The sequence below is a fragment of the Prunus avium genome, chromosome 6, assembly GCF_965620075.1.
Source record: "Prunus avium chromosome 6, drPruAviu1.hap1.1, whole genome shotgun sequence".
Lineage (NCBI taxonomy): Eukaryota > Viridiplantae > Streptophyta > Magnoliopsida > Rosales > Rosaceae > Prunus > Prunus avium.
The window spans coordinates 13062040-13080588 of NC_142289.1; the positions used below are offsets into that span (position 1 = coordinate 13062040).

General features: G+C 35.0%; 2 protein-coding genes, 1 long non-coding RNA gene and 1 other non-coding gene across 4 annotated transcripts; 3 read left to right on the forward strand and 1 right to left on the reverse strand.

Annotated features, from left to right (window-relative positions):
* The first annotated feature begins 3699 nt into the window (after window positions 1-3699).
* LOC148293694 (uncharacterized) lies at window positions 3700-4507 on the forward strand. The gene is made up of 3 exons (XR_015836262.1): window positions 3700-3839; window positions 3937-4073; window positions 4351-4507. It is a non-coding gene; the product is annotated as an uncharacterized LOC148293694 (long non-coding RNA).
* Window positions 4508-5552: 1045 nt separating this feature from the next.
* On the forward strand, window positions 5553-13690 carry ASN2 (asparagine synthetase 2). Its single transcript, XM_021946460.2, has 14 exons — window positions 5553-5755; window positions 5910-6048; window positions 6614-6709; window positions 7512-7653; window positions 8034-8129; window positions 8603-8697; window positions 9593-9754; window positions 10328-10408; window positions 10840-11061; window positions 11227-11361; window positions 12010-12090; window positions 12359-12445; window positions 12770-12877; window positions 13163-13690. The coding sequence occupies exons 1-14, from the start codon at window positions 5676-5678 to the stop codon at window positions 13391-13393; spliced, it is 1755 nt and encodes a 584-aa protein (XP_021802152.2). The 5' UTR covers window positions 5553-5675; the 3' UTR covers window positions 13394-13690.
* Window positions 13691-14129: 439 nt separating this feature from the next.
* Window positions 14130-18146, reverse strand: LOC110747475 (TLD-domain containing nucleolar protein). Its single transcript, XM_088254195.1, has 8 exons — window positions 17676-18146; window positions 16505-17031; window positions 16319-16391; window positions 15913-15990; window positions 15762-15825; window positions 14915-15002; window positions 14692-14776; window positions 14130-14507 (listed from the first exon to the last, which is right to left on the reverse strand). The coding sequence occupies exons 1-8, from the start codon at window positions 17793-17795 to the stop codon at window positions 14424-14426; spliced, it is 1119 nt and encodes a 372-aa protein (XP_088110321.1). The 5' UTR covers window positions 17796-18146; the 3' UTR covers window positions 14130-14423.
* A 246-nt stretch (window positions 18147-18392) lies between these two features.
* TRNAR-ACG (transfer RNA arginine (anticodon ACG)) lies at window positions 18393-18465 on the forward strand. The gene has a single exon. It is a non-coding gene; the product is annotated as a tRNA-Arg (tRNA).
* Window positions 18466-18549: the final 84 nt, after the last annotated feature.

An 18549-nucleotide genomic window follows, 5' to 3' on the forward strand; every position in this document is an offset into this window, starting at 1 on the left:
TAAATAACCTTTAAGAATACAAATTCTCACATTCACTGTGTAGGGAAAGACTTTCATCCTAAGATGTTCTTCAATGACTCCATATGTCAAAGCCATGTTAGGAACCATGTTTAAAATATCTTTAATATGAGCTAAAAGATGTTTAGAACTTAATCCATGGAAAGAAGGCATCATATTAAAGTGGATAATAATTCATAATTCCTAGCAGCTACAGGGAGAACGATGCTTGAGGGTGACGTCGGAATTGTTGGGATATCCATGTCTCACATTGTTTCATTTGGTACGAGAGCCATCTCTTCTTCCCCTTGTTGATTCTTCTTTTTTCTGTCTTCTCGTTGTCTCCTACGAATTGCTCAAAGCTTTTGTTCAATCTCATGTTCCAATTCAACTAGTTGGCTAATTGAAGAGTGGGTACCAGTCATTCACCGTATGCTCAGAAATTAAGTTGTTGTACCTTCTTTCTTCTTTCTTTTCCACGCGTTGTTTCCTTTTTGCTTTTTGTTTCTTTTGGTGTTGTTTGTGGTCTAAAGTTGAGTCCTCACGTCCTCACGTCCTCTTATTTATTTATTTATTTATTAATTTATATTTACGAAATCAATTTGAGATAAAGAAGTACTTGAAATAAAAAAATAAAATAAAAATGAATTAAATATTCAAAGTACAACTAGAAAATAAATCGAACTAATATAAACAGACTAAGTCGGTCCCCGGCAATGGCGCCAAAATTTGATGTGATTAATAGCAAGTAGACAATATAACTCAAATTAATATAGTGGTAAATAGAGTATCGTTCCAATAGGGATCAAGTTAATATATTAAATACAAGAGTGATTTATTCCTAATTATATTTGAATTAAACGATAAGAGAATTATGATGATTAAAATCTAAATAAGAAAGTAAAATAAGAACATTTAAACAATGTAAAAGATGAAATAATCACTAGGACACTGATTTCACCTAGCTTGTTAATCCTAATTTACCTAATATATTGATAATTGTTTTCCCTTACCTAACCAATACACTCTTCTGAGTTATATTAGTTGTGTTCCTTACCATCAGCCCACTCTATTTCTAGTTATGAATTTTGGATGGCTAAGAACCCATTAAATTTGTGGAAAACACTAATGATTACACAAATCATATACCTACTCTTCCGAGTGGCTACGTAATTTACGGTACTTGTTACAAGAAGCTCTTTATTATGAATCTCCTTCCGGTCTCAACCTAATTCTCCCAATCCTGCAATTAGTGGCCAACTAATTGAAAGCATTAGGAACAGTGACAAGCACTCAACATGTATAGATAAATAAAATTAACAATATCGAAGAATTTGAGTATTCATAGCTAGGCTACATCGTAGCCCTAATAAAAGAAATTAGTTCATAAAGGACTTATTGAGAAACATGATGGTTGATGACAACATGAAAGGCACCGAATTCTCCAAGTTGAAGGCCAAGGGTGCGCAAGCTCTCTTCGTATTCTCCATCGGGTGCTTGGGCTATGAGTATGAGTGTGTAGGAATTTGATGGCGTGGCGTTCTCTCTAATAGTGGCCAAAGCATCCTATATATAGTACTCCTAGAAATCCTACCTATCTAAGGTATAATTACAATTATTATAAAAATAGGATTCCTACTAATCTAGGGTCTTCTTGATTTCTCCTTGTTTGACTTGGTAAGACTTGAACCATCTTAAACTAGGAAATTTGACAACATTCCTTGTGATGAAAGGAATTACTTGGCTTCTTTCCAATTAATCTTCAATCTTCATCTTCTTGCCCCATTTTAGCTCAATTTCTCCTATTCCACAAATCCTTCACAAATCTCTCAAAACAAATTAAACAAACAATTTAAATCTAGGATAACAACAAATAAGTAGGTAATAGAGGTACAATATATATATATACACTTATCATGAGCCTTAGCGTAGTTTTCAACATCATTCTGCAATTTCATTGATTTTAAACCTTTTTAGTAATGACTAAGCATTAAACAATGACAATTTGAGAATATGAGAGCCAAAGAGGAGGTTAGCTAATTGCTTACTTCTTTTTATAAAAAAATTTGGGTTAGGCAGGGCGTTTGCTCATATGTAGTATAAGGTTGATCAATTTTGTTTTTACTCCATACGCATATGCTGCCCAATATCTTTTAAGAACAAAATAATATTTTTTTCTAGTATAATTAAACGTTAAAGTATAAGACCCATAGAAGTCAGGAGAAGGAGAAGAAGAGAAGAAAAAAATGGTGTTCAATTTGTTTCCAGCTTTTTAAAATTTAATAAATATGTGTTGTGATTGATTTAGCCCTTAGATGAAATATAAATGAGGTGTCATGTAGAGAATAAAAGTTAAGCAGATCATAGCAGAGAAAATCATAGCAAAGGATCCGAATCCGAATCCCACCCACTTGCCATGGCAAAAGGCAAGAAGAGGCAAGGTCAGTTACTATTCATGTGAATAGTGCTTGCCCTTGCAATTTTTTTGATGCATTTCAACCCATTGCCATGTTAACCCAAGAGCAACCACTATTCATATGAGATATGAGAAGAGGAATTTTTATGGAGTTTTGGTGTGGGAAGTGAAGAACATGGCTAGGTATTTATAGAAAAAAAATTATGGTTTGTTTTGTTGCTTACAAGCAAGTGGGAGCAATTTCTGCATCTCAACTGGCTGATAACTTGATGGAAAATGCGAGGGCGGCTGGATTATGAACACAACCCCCCCCCCCCCCCCCCACACACACACATTGAACAAATCAAAGAAATAATGGTTGCAATTTTTTTTATTTATAATAAAAGCAATATTGGGGGAGGGTGAAATTGAATATAGGACATCGGGTGCGAGGGTAAATTTTATTAACCACTTGGACTATGAACCCTTTGCTAAATGATGGTTACTATTGAATATGTAAAATGTGTCACCGAGCAGCAATCTACTGAATTCAACTTGACTTTGGCACTTGGGTTGGAATTGGAACTAATTTTACCTTCAATTTTTAACATTCAATGTTTAATTAAAACACTAGTTTTTTCTATTTATTTTATTAAATCTAGATAGCTAGATGATTCTCGATATGGTTTATTTTTATTTTTGTTGTAAGTATGACATTTAAAAAGTGACTTAGAGAATGAACAATTTTGAGTGGAATGAGCAAAATAAAGAAAAAAGTTATATATAAAAAAAAGGTAACCAGCATTCCTAATAAAAAAAAAAGCATTTGATGGTTAAGCTTTTCTTTATTAGGGTCCACATGCTATGCTCAAATTTGTTTTTTAATTTTATTTCATATACCTAATTTTCATATGCCTAATTTTCTTTAGGCTTATTATCACAAAACGTCCTGACGTTTGCGAAACTATCACATTGCATTCTTAAAGTTTTTTTGTATCACTCATAGTCCCTAACGTTAATATAGGTACTCTTAAATAGTCCTTCTGTCCAAAAAAATTGTTAAATCAAGGGATATAATCATCAAATCAATCCAAAATTAAAATATATATATATATATATTTTATTTCCTTCCCTTCTCTATTTCTTTTCTTCTTCTTCTTTCTCTCCGGCCCCGTTCTTTTCTTCTCTTCTTCTCTCTATGTTTCTCTTTTTTTTCTTTTTTTTTTTCTTCTTTTTCTCCCTTTCTCTCTTTCCTCCTATTTTCTTCTTCTTTTCCTTCGCTGCTCCTTTTTTCTCTTTTTCTTCATGTTTCCTTCTTTGGGAAAGCTTCACACTTAACCTCTCCAATGGCGACTGAAGCACCAGAGCAAGCCTCCCAAGCCGATGGAGTCCAATCTCTTTCAATTTCCGAGGCTTCACCATCCAGCTCTTCAAATCCAACCATCCAGTAAGCTTCTCTCACTTTTCTTATCATTTTCTTATCGTTTCCAATTTTTTCCGTTGATCTGAACTTACTTCAAACTTGTGGGTGTGATTTGGTGAAGAATGAGTTTGGAGGAGAAGTACTAGATGTTGAGGAGCGTGGCAGAGGAATGTATTCAAGAGGACGAGCTTCGGAATTTGCTGGCTCATAAGTCCGAATGATGGGTTTGAACCCTCCGGTCGAATGCATATTGCTCAGGTGTTTTTTCAAATTTTCTTTAACAATCATAAAATTCATAACACATAATTGATGTTGATTATATATATATGTAAATTTCAATAGTTGATTTTGAACAAGAATTGATACTTTTTATGGAGAGAAGATATTCAAATTGAGATTCTGCAGTGTGTTATTCTCGTGTATTGATTATTTGGATTGCAACGGACTTTCTTGTGTTTTGAAAGAATAATTGTAGTAAGAAACTTAAGGGCATGTTTTCATTATATCATTGTGGTTCAAATGTGCTGTTGTGTAGGGAGTTATGAAGACGATAAATGTGAACAAGATGACCTCTGCTGGCTGCAGAGTGAAAATATGGATTGCAGATTGGTTTGCAATGCTAAACAATAAGATGGGGGGTGATTTGAAAAAGATAGAGACTGTTGGGCGCTACCTGATAGAGATATGGAGGGCTGCTGGGATGAATTCGGAGTTGAGTTTTTGTGGTCTTCAAAGGAGATTCATGCGAAAGCAAGTGAGTACTGGCCTTGTGTGATGGACATAGCTCAAAAGAATAATCTTAAAAGGATAATTAGAAACAGAGGGGAGGAAAGAGAGAAAAGGAGAAAGAGAAGAAAAAAAGAAAGAAAAAAAAAAAGAGAAACAGAGAGAGAGAAGAAGAGAATAAAAGAATGGGGCGCAGAGAAAGAAGAAGAAGAAGAAGAAAAGAAAGAGGAAGGGAAGGAAAAAAAAAATATATATATATATATATATACATATATATATATATATATATTATAATTTTGGATTGATTTGAAGATTATATCTTTGGATTTAATAATTTTTTTGACAGAGGGACTATTTAAGAGCACCTATATTAACATTAGGGACCATGAGTGATACAAAAAAACTTTAAGGATGCAATGTGATAGTTTTGCAAACGTCAGGGACGTTTTGTGATAATAAGCCTTCTTTATTATTATTACTACTATCATGTGCATTATTATGTTAAAAAAAAGAGAAAAATCTGATTAAATTTAGAGTTCATTTAGCAGCATTTAAAAAAAAAAGTCTTTCTATTGTGTAAAAAAAACGAGTTTTCTATTCACACCAAACATATCACGTTGAGGTCACTTTGAAAAGACATCTACCTTAATTTTTTTAAAGATAATAAAATGAAGATGGTGTATAAGTTCAGGTGTGACATAAGCTCTTTGTGTTTCTAATGTTGGAAAATCTGGCATTTCGCATCTAATCGTCTAGAATCTAATGAACAAATCACGCCGAAGAATTTGAATCTGCCGTCAGCAAATTTATAACCACGTTTTAAAAGATAAAGATTCTTACTGCACTAGAATCTTTCTTTTAATTTAATTTAATTTTATCAGACTGCACTAGAATCTTAGATAGGACAGTTGTGAAGTGTCAGCTGAAACCCTAAAATTTATAAATTAAAAAAAATCAGAAAAAGGTGGAATCTCTTTGAAAAGTAGTCAGCTCGTCAGAATCAACGGCCGTGATCAAAGTTCCAGTACTTCATAAGATCACGCCAGTCCAACTTTCTTTCCGCAGCCTCAACTTTCACACTCTGCCTTTCCATTTCCTTTCCTCTTCCTTCTTCGCTCCATCGACGACGACGCCATGTGTGGGATTCTCGCAGTGTTTGGTTGCATTGATAACTCTCAGGCCAAGCGCTCCCGCATCATCGAGCTCTCTCGCAGGCACAGCATTTCTTTTTGTTTGTTTTAATTTTATTTTTTTCATTCATTTTTATGATTATATTTTCTCAATTATCTGTGCATTTTCGATTTAGATGTTGGTTTTTTTCTTCTTCTTTTTTTCTGCGTGAGAATTGTTTGCATGCGTTTTGTTTAGGTTGAGGCATCGAGGGCCTGATTGGAGTGGGTTGCACTGCCATGAAAATTGCTATCTGGCTCATCAACGATTGGCTATTGTAGACCCTGCTTCAGGAGATCAGCCACTTTACAACGAAGACAAGACTGTTATTGTCACTGTATTCTCTCTCTCTCTCTCTCTCTCTCTCTCTCTCATTGTGTTGTCGGTGAACTTATTGATACAGCTTGCTTTGCATTCTGCTTTATGAAACTTCACTGCAATTCAATTAATGGGATTTTTGGATAGGATGAAAGATTGAAATTTGCACCTTGGTACATTGGAATGAAGGACCTTGTAATAGATAGAGTAGAAATGGGCATTCTTCCCTAACTACAAATTCTCATTCTGTTCCAGAACCAAACACAAAATAAGTTTGATTGTTCTAGAACCCCTTTTATAATATTCTTGGTTGTTGGTTTAGGGAAATTTAAAGTATTACATGTTCTAGTCACAACCCTTTTATTTCAATCTTGAATGGGCCGCAACCATAAATCTGTAAATACTGATTACTTTAAATACCCATGACAGCTTTCCTTTCAGTGGTTTTTAGCGTGCCATTCACAGTTCAAATTTTTGGTTTTTCTTTATTTTTGTGATCTTATTTTTTTGTTGTATATTTTTGCTTTTATCTAACTACGTTGACTTAAACTTCTTCTCAATTGTTATGGGAGCTGTGCCTTTAGGTTAATGGTGAGATATATAACCATAAGCAATTGAGAGAACAGCTGAAGTCGCATCAGTTCCGAACTGGCAGTGACTGTGAAGTGATTGCGCATCTTGTAAGTAATTGAACTCTTACTTGAGATTTGGTAATCCATCCTTAAATGGCTTTCTTTTGATCGGAATTAGAACAAAAATGGTTGTATATTTTGCATTTTCTGTATTATTTTTATATTTTGTCATGATGATGCATGAGCAAAGTTCAAATTTTAGTAATGTGTCTTTCTAGTTTCGTATGTAATAAATTCAATTTTCTGAAGGCTTATTGTCTTTGAATCTCTTTGACATGGTTGATGTATTAAGAGTCATAAGATGCCTTCAGAATTCATAAGTGTCTTACTTTGGATCTTTCGAGATTCATTTAGCTATTATCCTATAAAAGGGGCTACTTTGTAAGGTATTAAAATCAGAGTTTGTGAAAGAAAAAGTTATTGTGAATGTCTGTTCGTATTGTCTGTATATTCTAATTATATTTTGCTATGATGATGCATGAGAAAAGTTCACATTTTAGTAAAGAGAGTCCTTCTAGTTTCCTATGTAATAAATGCAATTTTCTGAAGGCTTATTGTCTTTGAGTCTCTCTCACATGATTGATGTATTAAGTGTCCCAAGATGCCTTTAGAATTCTTAAGTGAATTAAATTGGATCTTTTGAGATTCATGTAGCAATTAGCCTACAAAAGGGGCTATACTTTGTAAGCTTTGGAGTGGTTCCAAGGTCCCGTTGGTGTGATGCCGGAATTTTTCTAATTTCTACTGGACACCTTTGGTGCGATGCCAAAAGCCAGTCTGAGTCTGGATCTCTTTTTTCTTCCTATATGTTCTTGTCGTCCTGCATCACTTGAACATTTATCTTTGACAGTATGAAGAACATGGGGAAGAGTTTGTGGACATGTTGGATGGCATGTTTTCTTTCGTCCTCCTTGACACAAAAGACAACAGTTATATCGCTGCTCGAGATGCAATTGGTATCACCCCACTTTACATGGGCTGGGGTCTTGATGGTATGGACTATGTCAGTTTCTAAAAGAAACAAAATTTAACTTTAATGTTTAGTTTACCAAAATTTTTGACTGTTGCTTTGATTTTTCGTTCCTCTTGTTGAAAAAAAAAAAAGCTTTGTTTCTCAAAGCAAACACAAATTAGCTTTGATTTACCCAAATTTACTTGACTGTACCGACCAAAAAAATGTTATTTGCTTGACTGTTGCTTTATATATTTCTTTGCATTGGACAAAGACTTTGTGTTTTTCTTGTTATATTGTGTTCTCAGTCACAGTTCACATTTAAGCCTTCATCATACACATTTAACTTTCAATCATTATTATGTTTAAGCGTTGAGTACTCTGCAGACAGATATTTAATGAGAACTGATTTCTTTACAGGATCAATTTGGTTTGCTTCAGAAATGAAAGCTTTAAGTGATGATTGTGAAAGATTCATATCTTTTCCTCCTGGGCATATTTACTCTAGCAAGCAAGGTATGTATATGGTGAGCTCTTGTTAGCATTAAATATTTCTACTTATGAAATTAAGAAAGTGATGGCTTTGTTAGTCATCAACGTTTTGATAAAAATCATGTCAAATCTGCATACAGCTTCCTCATGTAATGTCTTTTTTCCCATTTTAAAAAGAGAAAAAAAGGAGAAGAAATGATTCTATTATACTTCAGCAACTAAAGGTATTTTGAAAAATAACAAGGGTTTTGACATATCTTTATCTTTATTGTTTCTTTTTGTATATTTGTTTTGGATAAGTAATTACCTTCAGAAAGTTAAGAACTTGTAAACTTTTGGATAAGTAATTATCTTCAAAATTTAAGAACTTATAAACTAAGTGTTGTCTTTTTATATTCGGTAACTTGAATTTAAAAATCATGAAGTTTTGTGCCTTAAACTTTTTAGATGTTGTATCCACTGTAATTTTATTTATCCACAAAATTATATGTCTTCAGGAGGGCTTAGAAGATGGTACAACCCGCCATGGTTTTTGGAACAGACACCATCAAGTTCTTATGATCCAATAGTTTTACGTAAGGCTTTTGAGAAGGTATGCACTGAACCTATACTTGTTTGCATTTATGTTTTAATTATTACCCTTAATCAGGTAGCTGCAATTAGTTTGTAATAAATCAAACTCCATTTTTGCATTTTTGTCATTTGAGAACTGTGCATTTGGTTGTTTATGTTAATACTGGGTGGGTTGAGATGAATCTAAAAAATGAGATGTTGATTTATGCCAGTTTTTCCCATTCCTAATCTTAAGTCTGGGGAGTTGCTAACTTGATGTGTGACTCTGTCAATTGGGTGCTGACTTGAGGAACTTGTTTGCGTTTGAACATTGAGGAAGGGTAGGTAACATTGGGCTCCTTTGACATTTTTCTCTAGTCCTCTTTTCATGGTTAGCCACTTTGGCAACTGGATTTGTGAAATCAGAATCAGAAATTAAACTTGCGTACAAGCTCAGTGCAAAATGTAATAGAATGGGTAATCCTTCATTTGCATTAGCAGCCTAATTGTCCCATACAAGAGAAACTATGTCGTTGGTCAGCTAGCTGAAAATAGAAATATGATTTTCTTATTTTTAAAAATAATGAGACTAACATATAAATGATTTGACTGGAAGCTGGAAGACATACCCCCCCCCCTCTCTCTCTCTCTTCCCTTCTTTTTTATTAACTTTTTGTTTTTATTTTGTCTGTTTCGGTTATAGAAATTTTTGTCACATACTAATGTGCAAGTATTTATAATGAAAAAGATGCCAGCATTAGTCTCAAATTAAAATTTAAGGCTAGGAATGGCATTCAGATATGTGATTTGTTCATATGGATTCAACAACCAGGTTGTAGGACAAAGTGACCTCTGAATCACACTCTTATAGCACGTTTAATGTTTAGAATTTCTAACTTCATATCCCTTATTTATTTTTTCTTGACATCATGCAGGCTGTGTTTAAGAGACTTATGACAGATGTACCATTTGGTGTTCTTTTGTCTGGAGGACTGGACTCATCACTTGTTGCTGCTGTGACTTGTCGCTATTTAGCCGAATCAGAAGCTGCATGTCAGTGGGGATCACAGTTACACACCTTTTGCATTGGCTTGGAGGTCGAAACACTTGTCTCTCTTTAGATAGCCAAACTTAGTGCTTACTCAATGTAGTGCTAATATCTTGTTTAGATAGCCAATTGTGATGCTTTGCAAGTCCTCCTCCCCCTTTCTATTTTTCTTTAATAGTGCTTGTCTGGATGATGCTAACTACAACATGTCTTCACTTTGTGAACAAGAGATGTCTATTAACATAGTTCTTGAACCGCAGGTTGCCAATTTGTTTTCTATTGGTTTGTAAACTTGTAGACATGGATTTCCTGTTTGAACAAGTATATATTACACCTTCTAGTAAAAGAATCATACATGGGTGGGCTTCTTCTGTTGCTTATGCCAAATGACATCAAAATGTCACTGATAAAAAGTTGTACATCCTGTGTGATGAAGGCAGAGAGCGTGACAAGTTTAAATAAATAAATGAATGCCCTTCTTATAGATGTTCAATTACCTTTTTGATGCAAATTTTGGCACTGGACAGCTTTTGATGTGTTTTCCTGGAATCAATCTTTTACTGGATTTTATCTTTTCTGAAATTTTTTCTCTACATTCAAATGATACATTTTCAATCTTCAGAGCTCTCCAGATTTGAAAGCAGCAAGAGAAGTTGCAGATTATCTTGGGACTCGTCATCATGAGTTTCACTTTATTGTACAGGTAATTAAGGATGCAAGAGAGGAACTTTCGTACGTAGGCTCAAGGGTATATATTAGGTTTATTTCTTACATTTAAAAATCATGTAATCTATTTAGTCTTTAATTATTAAAATTGAGGAATTGCACTGTGTTTAATTACCGTTCCAAAATTTTATTATCTTTAGGTATTTAATGATTTAGGATTGCTTGTAATAGGCTTCAGACTACTGGTGTATTGATTATAAACACAATTGCATTTACCTCGTCTATCCCCTCATTCTACTTCTTCCCTAAACTCCTGTCTTTCTCTTGCTTTTCTTCTATTTTTTGATTTCAACATCAATGGGCTCGAGGAAACATTGTCCTACATTAGTAATCCCAGGACAGAAACAAAGATCTACATTCATCCCAAGAATCATACTGATAATTTGTTTCTTTTCTTTAATGTTTCAGGAAGGAATAGATGCACTTGAGGAAGTTATTTACCATATTGAAACATATGATGTGACGACTATCAGGGCTAGTACTCCCATGTTTCTTATGTCTCGGAAAATTAAATCTTTGGGAGTGAAAATGGTTCTTTCTGGGGAAGGTTCAGATGAAATTTTTGGAGGTTACTTGTATTTTCACAAGGCACCAAACAAGGAGGAATTTCACCAAGAAACATGTCAGAAGGTATCCCTCAAAACTCTCCCTCTGACTGTTTCTTTTCTGTTTTATTTGAGGGAAATGGTTATGTACTTTTAATATTGCTGGATTTTTGTTCTACTCATTTGCAGCAATTATGACTTTTGTTTTTATTTTTATTTTTCGTATTTAACTATTGTGACTACTCAACAGATTAAAGCTCTTCATCTCTATGACTGTCTGAGGGCCAACAAATCAACTTCAGCTTGGGGTGTTGAGGCTCGAGTGCCCTTTTTAGATAAAGAATTCATCAATACTGCCATGAGCATTGATCCAGAATGGAAAATGGTATAGCACTTATTAACGTTGGTGTTTCCCCCTATTCCCTAATTTTATATGTGCTAGAAGCTCATGTAATATTATATATAATTGGAGGTCTTTGGCGTACTGCTGCCCATCCATAAAATTCAGTGTCATGGCTCAAGGAAATGACCTACTACCTGGTTTTTTTTTCATAGTATTAATAAAATACACATCAATTTTCCCAACACAGTACAGGTCCTTGTTTTCCCTATTCATATTTATTTCTTAAGCGCCATGACCTTTGCATTTGTATTATGGGTGTTCTGTCATTTATGCACCCATTTTATATTCATTCTTAGGTGAGACAGGCATCTTGATGTTTGTTATTTGTTTCAGTGTATGCAACACAGATTTTGGCTTTGTTCAGAGTTTGGTTGATTCATCTCTGTTCGTTCACCAATTCGGGGGTCATACAATTTATTTTCTCCTCTATGTTGATGATATTGTGATCACATGCAGTGATGATAGACTTATGATCTCTGGCCAGTGTTTTGGATTATAAGATCACAGAGTCACTGCCATGAAATTATTGGGATTGTGTTGATTGTTATTTTAGCTTTTGCCAATTTATCATATCAAACTGAAAGTTCTTATTGAGTTCCTACATCTAAGCACTGGCATTTGTAACTGCAGATCAGGCCTGATCTTGGGAGAATTGAGAAGTGGGTCTTACGCAATGCATTTGATGATGTTCAGAAGCCATATTTGCCGAAGGTTTGTAACTTTCTTGCTTTTATGCCTTACATGGTTATCGTTTTGCATATTTTGTTACTTTTTTTTTCTTGGAAGAGTTTCAGTAAGGTGTCGTGTATTCAACTTGCATACACAATTTGGAAATGTTCCAGTGCAGATAGCGAGAGGCCTGGTGCTTGGCTATGTATTGTCAGTCGAGTGGTCTCTCAGTCTGCAGTGTGGAGTTCCATGCCCTATTTGTGCAATATATACCTAACTTTATTTTTACCTTGTATTTTTTGGGTTATAGCACATATTGTACAGGCAGAAGGAACAGTTTAGTGATGGTGTTGGTTACAGCTGGATTGATGGTTTGAAAGATCATGCAAACAAACAAGTATGCATCACCTTAACTCAGAGTAATGATTTTGGAGGGAAATGTTCTCTTGCTAGAGAGTGTGGCATGTTATGTTACCATACTGTCAATTTAGACTATTGATTAGGTAGCTCCTATCTGAATGTGCGTTCCAAATTGACAGTTTGACAACATAACATGTCAAACCTCTTGCAAGAGAAAATTAATTTATTTCTGGCTTATTTCATGTTGCAATAATTCAGTTTAGAGTTCTAACTGTACTTTGTTCAACAACCCATGGCATCAAACATTAGAGATGCTTCTTTATCTGCATATAATTATCTTTGTTTGCTTGTATCTGAACAGGTAACAGATTCCATGCTGACGCATGCTAGCTTCATTTACCCTGAAAATACGCCTACCACAAAAGAAGCATACTACTATAGGACTATATTTGAGAAGTTCTTTCCAAAGGTAAGATACAAGTTCTGCAAGAAGCGAAGGAAGGGGACCTGGCTACATGAAAGAAATATATTCACTCACGTTATCATTTTAGCTTTCTTGCATTTCTTTATTTATTATGGAGTAGGCGAATGATTTCTCTACACGCTCTTTTCTAGTACTAGAAGGCGAATAGTATCTGATGAAACTATGATGGGCATGCCACTTGCTTTGCTCTCATGTCATATAAATCTAACTTGATTAAAATGGAACATTGTTTATTTATGTGAGTATGATCAATTTGCCATTTCTGAACAGAATGCTGCTAGATCAACAGTTCCAGGCGGTCCAAGTGTGGCATGTAGTACAGCAAAAGCTGTGGAATGGGATGCGGCATGGTCAAAAAATCCCGATCCATCTGGCCGTGCTGCACTTGGTATTCACTCAGCTGCATATGAAGAAGCAGTGGCTGCAAAGAATAAAAGTTCGCTGAGTGGCTCTCCTAAAAAATTACACGGGGTTGGAGAGAAAGCTGCTGCAGTTGTTTGAATCGAACTCTATCAAGTTTGTTACACCGCACATGAACACACGACCGGACTTTGTTCTAGTTAACATCTTTAGCTATAAGGCATTGTTAATTTTTACTTTTCTTGGGTGGTGTTGGTATGTAGTTCATTTCCCATCAGTGTTCGTTCCTGTCCTTTCTCAGGCCTCTTTTGTAGATTACAGATTAACTAGTTAACTGGTGCGGTCTCTTTTCATACATGCGGATTAGTTCAATTTTCTTGTTAAATAGTTATATCTTTTAAGTATAATTCTATAAGATCGTATATTTTGACATTCGTATTTTAGATGTGTATTCCAGTAGTAGTGTTAGTGGTTATGTTTTTGGATCTACATGTCTATATCAGGGTTTTTAGAGGGTCCTCGTAAGTTTTGTTTTTTTGACATTAAAAAAGTTATAACTTACAAACAATTAGGGAAGTAGGAAATAAAAAAAAAGGAGTAGAAAATTCATTGAAAACTAAGAGGAAACATCCTTGAAGTAGTAGGAAATCCTTAACCAACAAAAAGAGGAAAATAAAAAAAAAATAGAAAAGGGGGAGAATATCCGTAGCATGAGATTCAATCCCAAGAGTCTTGGCATTAGAAACACTTTCTATTTCTCACTTATACTTCTACGTCCAAAGTCACATTGATTCTCCAGTCTAATGGCCGCTGGCATGATGGGAAAGAAGCTACTCGTCGGCAGAGTCTAGAATGCTAGAATGCTAATTGGCGCGAATTATAAGCAAACATGATCCAAGAGTGCATCTTCTTGTACAGATTTATTACCAACCAGTATAGTATTTGGTATTTACAATCACTATCTAATCAAAAAGGTTGTACAATGCTTAGGTGTTGTTTATGTACATGGAGGGACCTGTCTATACAAACGTAATAGGAAATTGGTTCACATATACAAAAGACTAGTCATCAGTTGTTAACTAGGTTGGCATCCGGCTCCAGCTACAACATTTAGCCTCAGCTAAGGTGATGATGCTAACCACCATAGTAAAATGAGGTCTAAATAAAGCATTCACCATCGGCAAATCCCAGGTGCCTCCGTACGGCTTAGAGCAAGTACTTCCTCATACTTAGTAGCATATACAAAGCCCCACAGCTGCATTGCACAAAAATATTCATCACATTTCATCTCTTTTCATTTGGAAACAGAGAGAAGTCATTGTGAAAAATGTGTACCCGAGGGACCATGTGTATGGGCATATAGTGTGTGTAGATGTGCATACGTGCGAGAGAGAGAGAGAGAGAGAGAGAGAGAGAGAGAGAGAGAGAGAGATGCACACCTCAACTTCTTTCACCTCAAAGTCTTTTGAGTGTGCAAGACAAGGATTCCCATAGGTTTCCGAGAATGAACTTGATCCACTCAATCTTATAGACCATAAAAGAAACATTGAACAAAGTTACAAACGCACCAAGTTTCCCTCTTTTAACAGAGGGCTCGCTGAATATAAAATATCTAAGGAAAAAATAGATTTTTAAAAAAAAATTAAGAGGCAAAATTCTCACAGATCACTGTCCAAATAGAGTGCAAAATGACCACCACCACCAACTGCTAAAAAGTCAGTTGAGCACAATGTGAAATAGCGATTTGCACCTGCTTAATTCCAGCATATTTAGTTAAGTATCTTCCAGGTATTTTTAAAAAAGACAAGAAAACATAATATTTACACAGAGGTTCCCTCTCTTAAGATGGCAACCATATGCATAATTCAAATGCATATTTATTCAAGTCTCCCCCAACAGAAAGAAGACAAGCATCATGTGGTATTTGAAATGGTATAGTTGGAAACTTAGCCTTTAGCATGTTCTGTACAATGGGTTATGTGCAACTGCTTTTAGAACCAAAGTGTCAGGATCATTATTGGCCATTAGGATCTGGACCAGATATGACGCATAAAACTAAGAATACCATAGTTAAAGAAAGAAATCACACAATACAACTGCTACATCAAATGAATGAAAGCAATAAAATGAAAATTTTATAGTACATTTATTACAATGTAATGCAAATCTTAACCTAATAGATGTTTCATGAAGATTGCATTCGTTCAAAATGCTCTACTACTACTTCACAGGAACACGTCCTTTACTCTAATCAAAGCTGAAGTACTAACAATAAATTTTACCCTAATTTCCAAACAATATGGAGGTGGGAAATACACATTTTTAATACATTTAACCAGATGACATTTTTCAATTACTCCTTCCAAGAATATTTCCTGCAAGCAAAAAGTATGAAATTTTTTTTCTCTATCTTTTATAAATATCAAAACCATTTTTTAAGGCATGAAAAAGACCAAGCCTGCCACCTACATAAGTTCAGAAACTGGAAGCAAAAAGGATAAATTAGTACCTGTAGGGCGAAATATAACAGGATTTCCAGGTGTAGTTGTGAAAACAAATGTATCATTTGTTCCCTGTTTAAAAAGTTGGCATGAATACAATATACATAGAAGGAAATAATTGTAGACGAACTGAAAAACCAGTATGAGTTTCAGCAGGACCTGATACTTCTTGTTGGTTGGTCTTAGAGGTGCCTCTACCAAGGCACCAAAAACTGCACCTTTACGGTCTCCAACAACCTGAACAAATATTTAAAATAAGTGAAAAAAAATATTTTGGATTATATGCTTCTGTATGAACTAAAGCATAACAAGTCTAAGAATTTGATAATGAGTTAATGACACAATGCAAAAAATAAAAATAAATAAATCAAGGAAATTATTTGATATACTTTTCAAAACAACAGAGCTCAAGGATTTTAGTTACAAATTGTTTGCTTTGTGTCACATTCTCTTGCTGATTACATGATTTATATCATATACAATTATAAAATAAATAAGTTGGTCTAAAAGGTTGATCTGACCATTTGTTGAAATAATTGCTGCTAATAGTCTGGTTAACAATTACCAGCAAACTGGGGCCAGGCCAAAGCATACTTCTTCTGTATAGGCTTGACAATGATATGCCATGCCTCCATGTACTGCCGGACACAAGGAATACATTGGATGGTAAAAGAATTGTGTAGTAAAGATTAATTAGAACTTTCAAATGATCTAATTGTAATTGTGCAAATGAAAATTCATGTGTCTGCACCTATACAGTAGCAACCATTTCCGTCCTTGAACAAGCGCTGGCATTGAAGCATAAAGAGCAGTTCTAGTTATTTCTGTAAGAAGTAAAGAAGGTTCAGAGATGTCTGGGAGATCAACCAAAGCCATAGGCTTTTCGGATTTCTGCATATGCCTCATCTCAACTCCAGTAAATTCCAAGTCATTCCTATCATCAACTTTCATGTCAGGGTTACCCTTGCGCTCTTGACTCCGATATCCACCAAATCTCGCAGCTTGATAGATAACTTTACTAAGTGACTGTTTCCCCTTAGAAAGTAAACTTCTCTTTCCACCATTTCCTTTGATTGCAGAATCAGATGATGGGTTACTCCTATCCATTTGATTATCAATTTGCTCATCTGCATTTGTATTAGTATCTTCAGACTCTGATGACAATAGAGAGTAGAGGAATGCACTAAAGGAAGAAGTGTCAGGCCCATCAACTACATTAATGGGACTCTCTTTGCTACTTGATTCATTTTGACTTCCTTTGGACTCATCCTCGTCTTCCTGTGGAAACGAGAATTACATAGTCAGGGTTCGGAGAACTTCTTGTAAAGTCTAAATCTAACATGATCTAGTTCAATAGATGTGAACAAAAAATATATTCATCTATATTAGTTATGCAAACTCACAACCTGATGTTTTCCAATAAATAATAAAATGCCTCCATATTATTCCAAACTGAATCACAAATATAGGAACACAAAAGCCAATCAGTGATCCTAACTATAAACTGAACTAAAATTTTCATGTATCTAAAAGTTCTAACCATTAGTAATGAATTTCAGTTCTAAGTGCAAAATTCAATCAAAGCAAAATCGGACAAAAACAAAAACAAAAAAAACAAAAAAACAAAAGTTCCACAAAAAAAAAACTCCAAGAGCAGAACTCCCTGAACAAGCACATAGAGCTCCAGAACATAAAAAATCCAGGAAAACCCAGATACTAAGCTCAAGACAGACATACAGCATGAATAGGGTTTGCACCCAATGAACAGAATACTAATTACCAGAACTTAAAGAAACACCAGACCTTAAAGAAACACCAGACCAATTACATCATAAAACAAAAACCAATAAACAAAATAACCCAGAAAGCATTTCAAGACAGAACCAAAAAGAATAAAGAATAAATAGACAGAAAAAACTTACAGCATGAGGAGGAGGAGGAGAGGTTTTGGAGGGTTTGTCAGAAATGGGATTGAGCAAGACAGTGGTGAGATCAGATACAAAGTGGACTGCCTTGCTCCGAAAAGACCGTGGTCTACCCATTTCCAAATTTGCACTCTATGTATCACCAATCAAGATCAAATCCCAATTTCCCACCACTCATCAGTCGTCCCAACCTAACCCTTCAGCTCATTTTCTCTGGACTTGATTGATTGATTCTAACTAAATATTCCCACTTTATTGATTTTGTTGTTTTGGCTTTTATAAAACCAAACCAAACGTTCTCTTTCTTCTCCGGCCAGTTCGTCCAAGTCTCAGCCGAAAAAAGAAGGAAGCTTTCTTTGGAAGAGAGAAAGGGTTTTTGGATTAATAAAAGATGGAAGAAAGAGTGAGGTCAAAGCTATTTTCTTTTCAAACTTTGTTGGGGTCACTGGTCAGGTGTCACCTAGCAGTTTGTTAGCACCAAGTTTTAGCACTGACCCAAAAAAATAAAAAACAAAAAAAATTTCCAAAACCATATTGGGGAAATGATTTTAACCACGTCTTGTTGCAAAAGCAACGAGGTTTTAGCATTTGGTGAGCCTCCTCCTAACTCGGAAAACTCGGTGAGTCGATAGAGGTGAAGTGATGGTTCTCAATTAAAAAAAAACATTACTTTTAGATATTTATAGAAGGTGAGACTTTTCAACAACAAACCAGGACTTCATGGCCCAATGGATAAGGCGCTGGTCTACGGAACCAGAGATTCTGGGTTCGATCCCCAGTGAAGTCGATCTTGCTTTATTCAATTTTTCCTTTTCTCTTTTTTGGTTTACAAACGCGGCTTTTCGTTGATTGACGCATCATCTTCTGGCCC

Excerpts from the sequence above, each read along its gene's own strand:
- LOC110747475 (XM_088254195.1), bottom strand. The coding sequence starts at position 17,795 with ATGGGTAGACCACGGTCTTTTCGGAGCAAGGCAGTCCACTTTGTATCT. Across the intron at positions 15,991-16,318 it reads GGCCTGGCCCCAGTTTGCTG|GTTGTTGGAGACCGTAAAGG; the intron begins GTAATTGTTAAC and ends ATATTTGTTCAG. Across the intron at positions 15,003-15,761 it reads TGTTATATTTCGCCCTACAG|GTGCAAATCGCTATTTCACA; the intron begins GTACTAATTTAT and ends GGAATTAAGCAG.
- ASN2 (XM_021946460.2), top strand. The coding sequence starts at position 5,676 with ATGTGTGGGATTCTCGCAGTGTTTGGTTGCATTGATAACTCTCAGGCC. Across the intron at positions 7,654-8,033 it reads CATGGGCTGGGGTCTTGATG|GATCAATTTGGTTTGCTTCA; the intron begins GTATGGACTATG and ends ATTTCTTTACAG. Across the intron at positions 8,130-8,602 it reads TATTTACTCTAGCAAGCAAG|GAGGGCTTAGAAGATGGTAC; the intron begins GTATGTATATGG and ends ATATGTCTTCAG.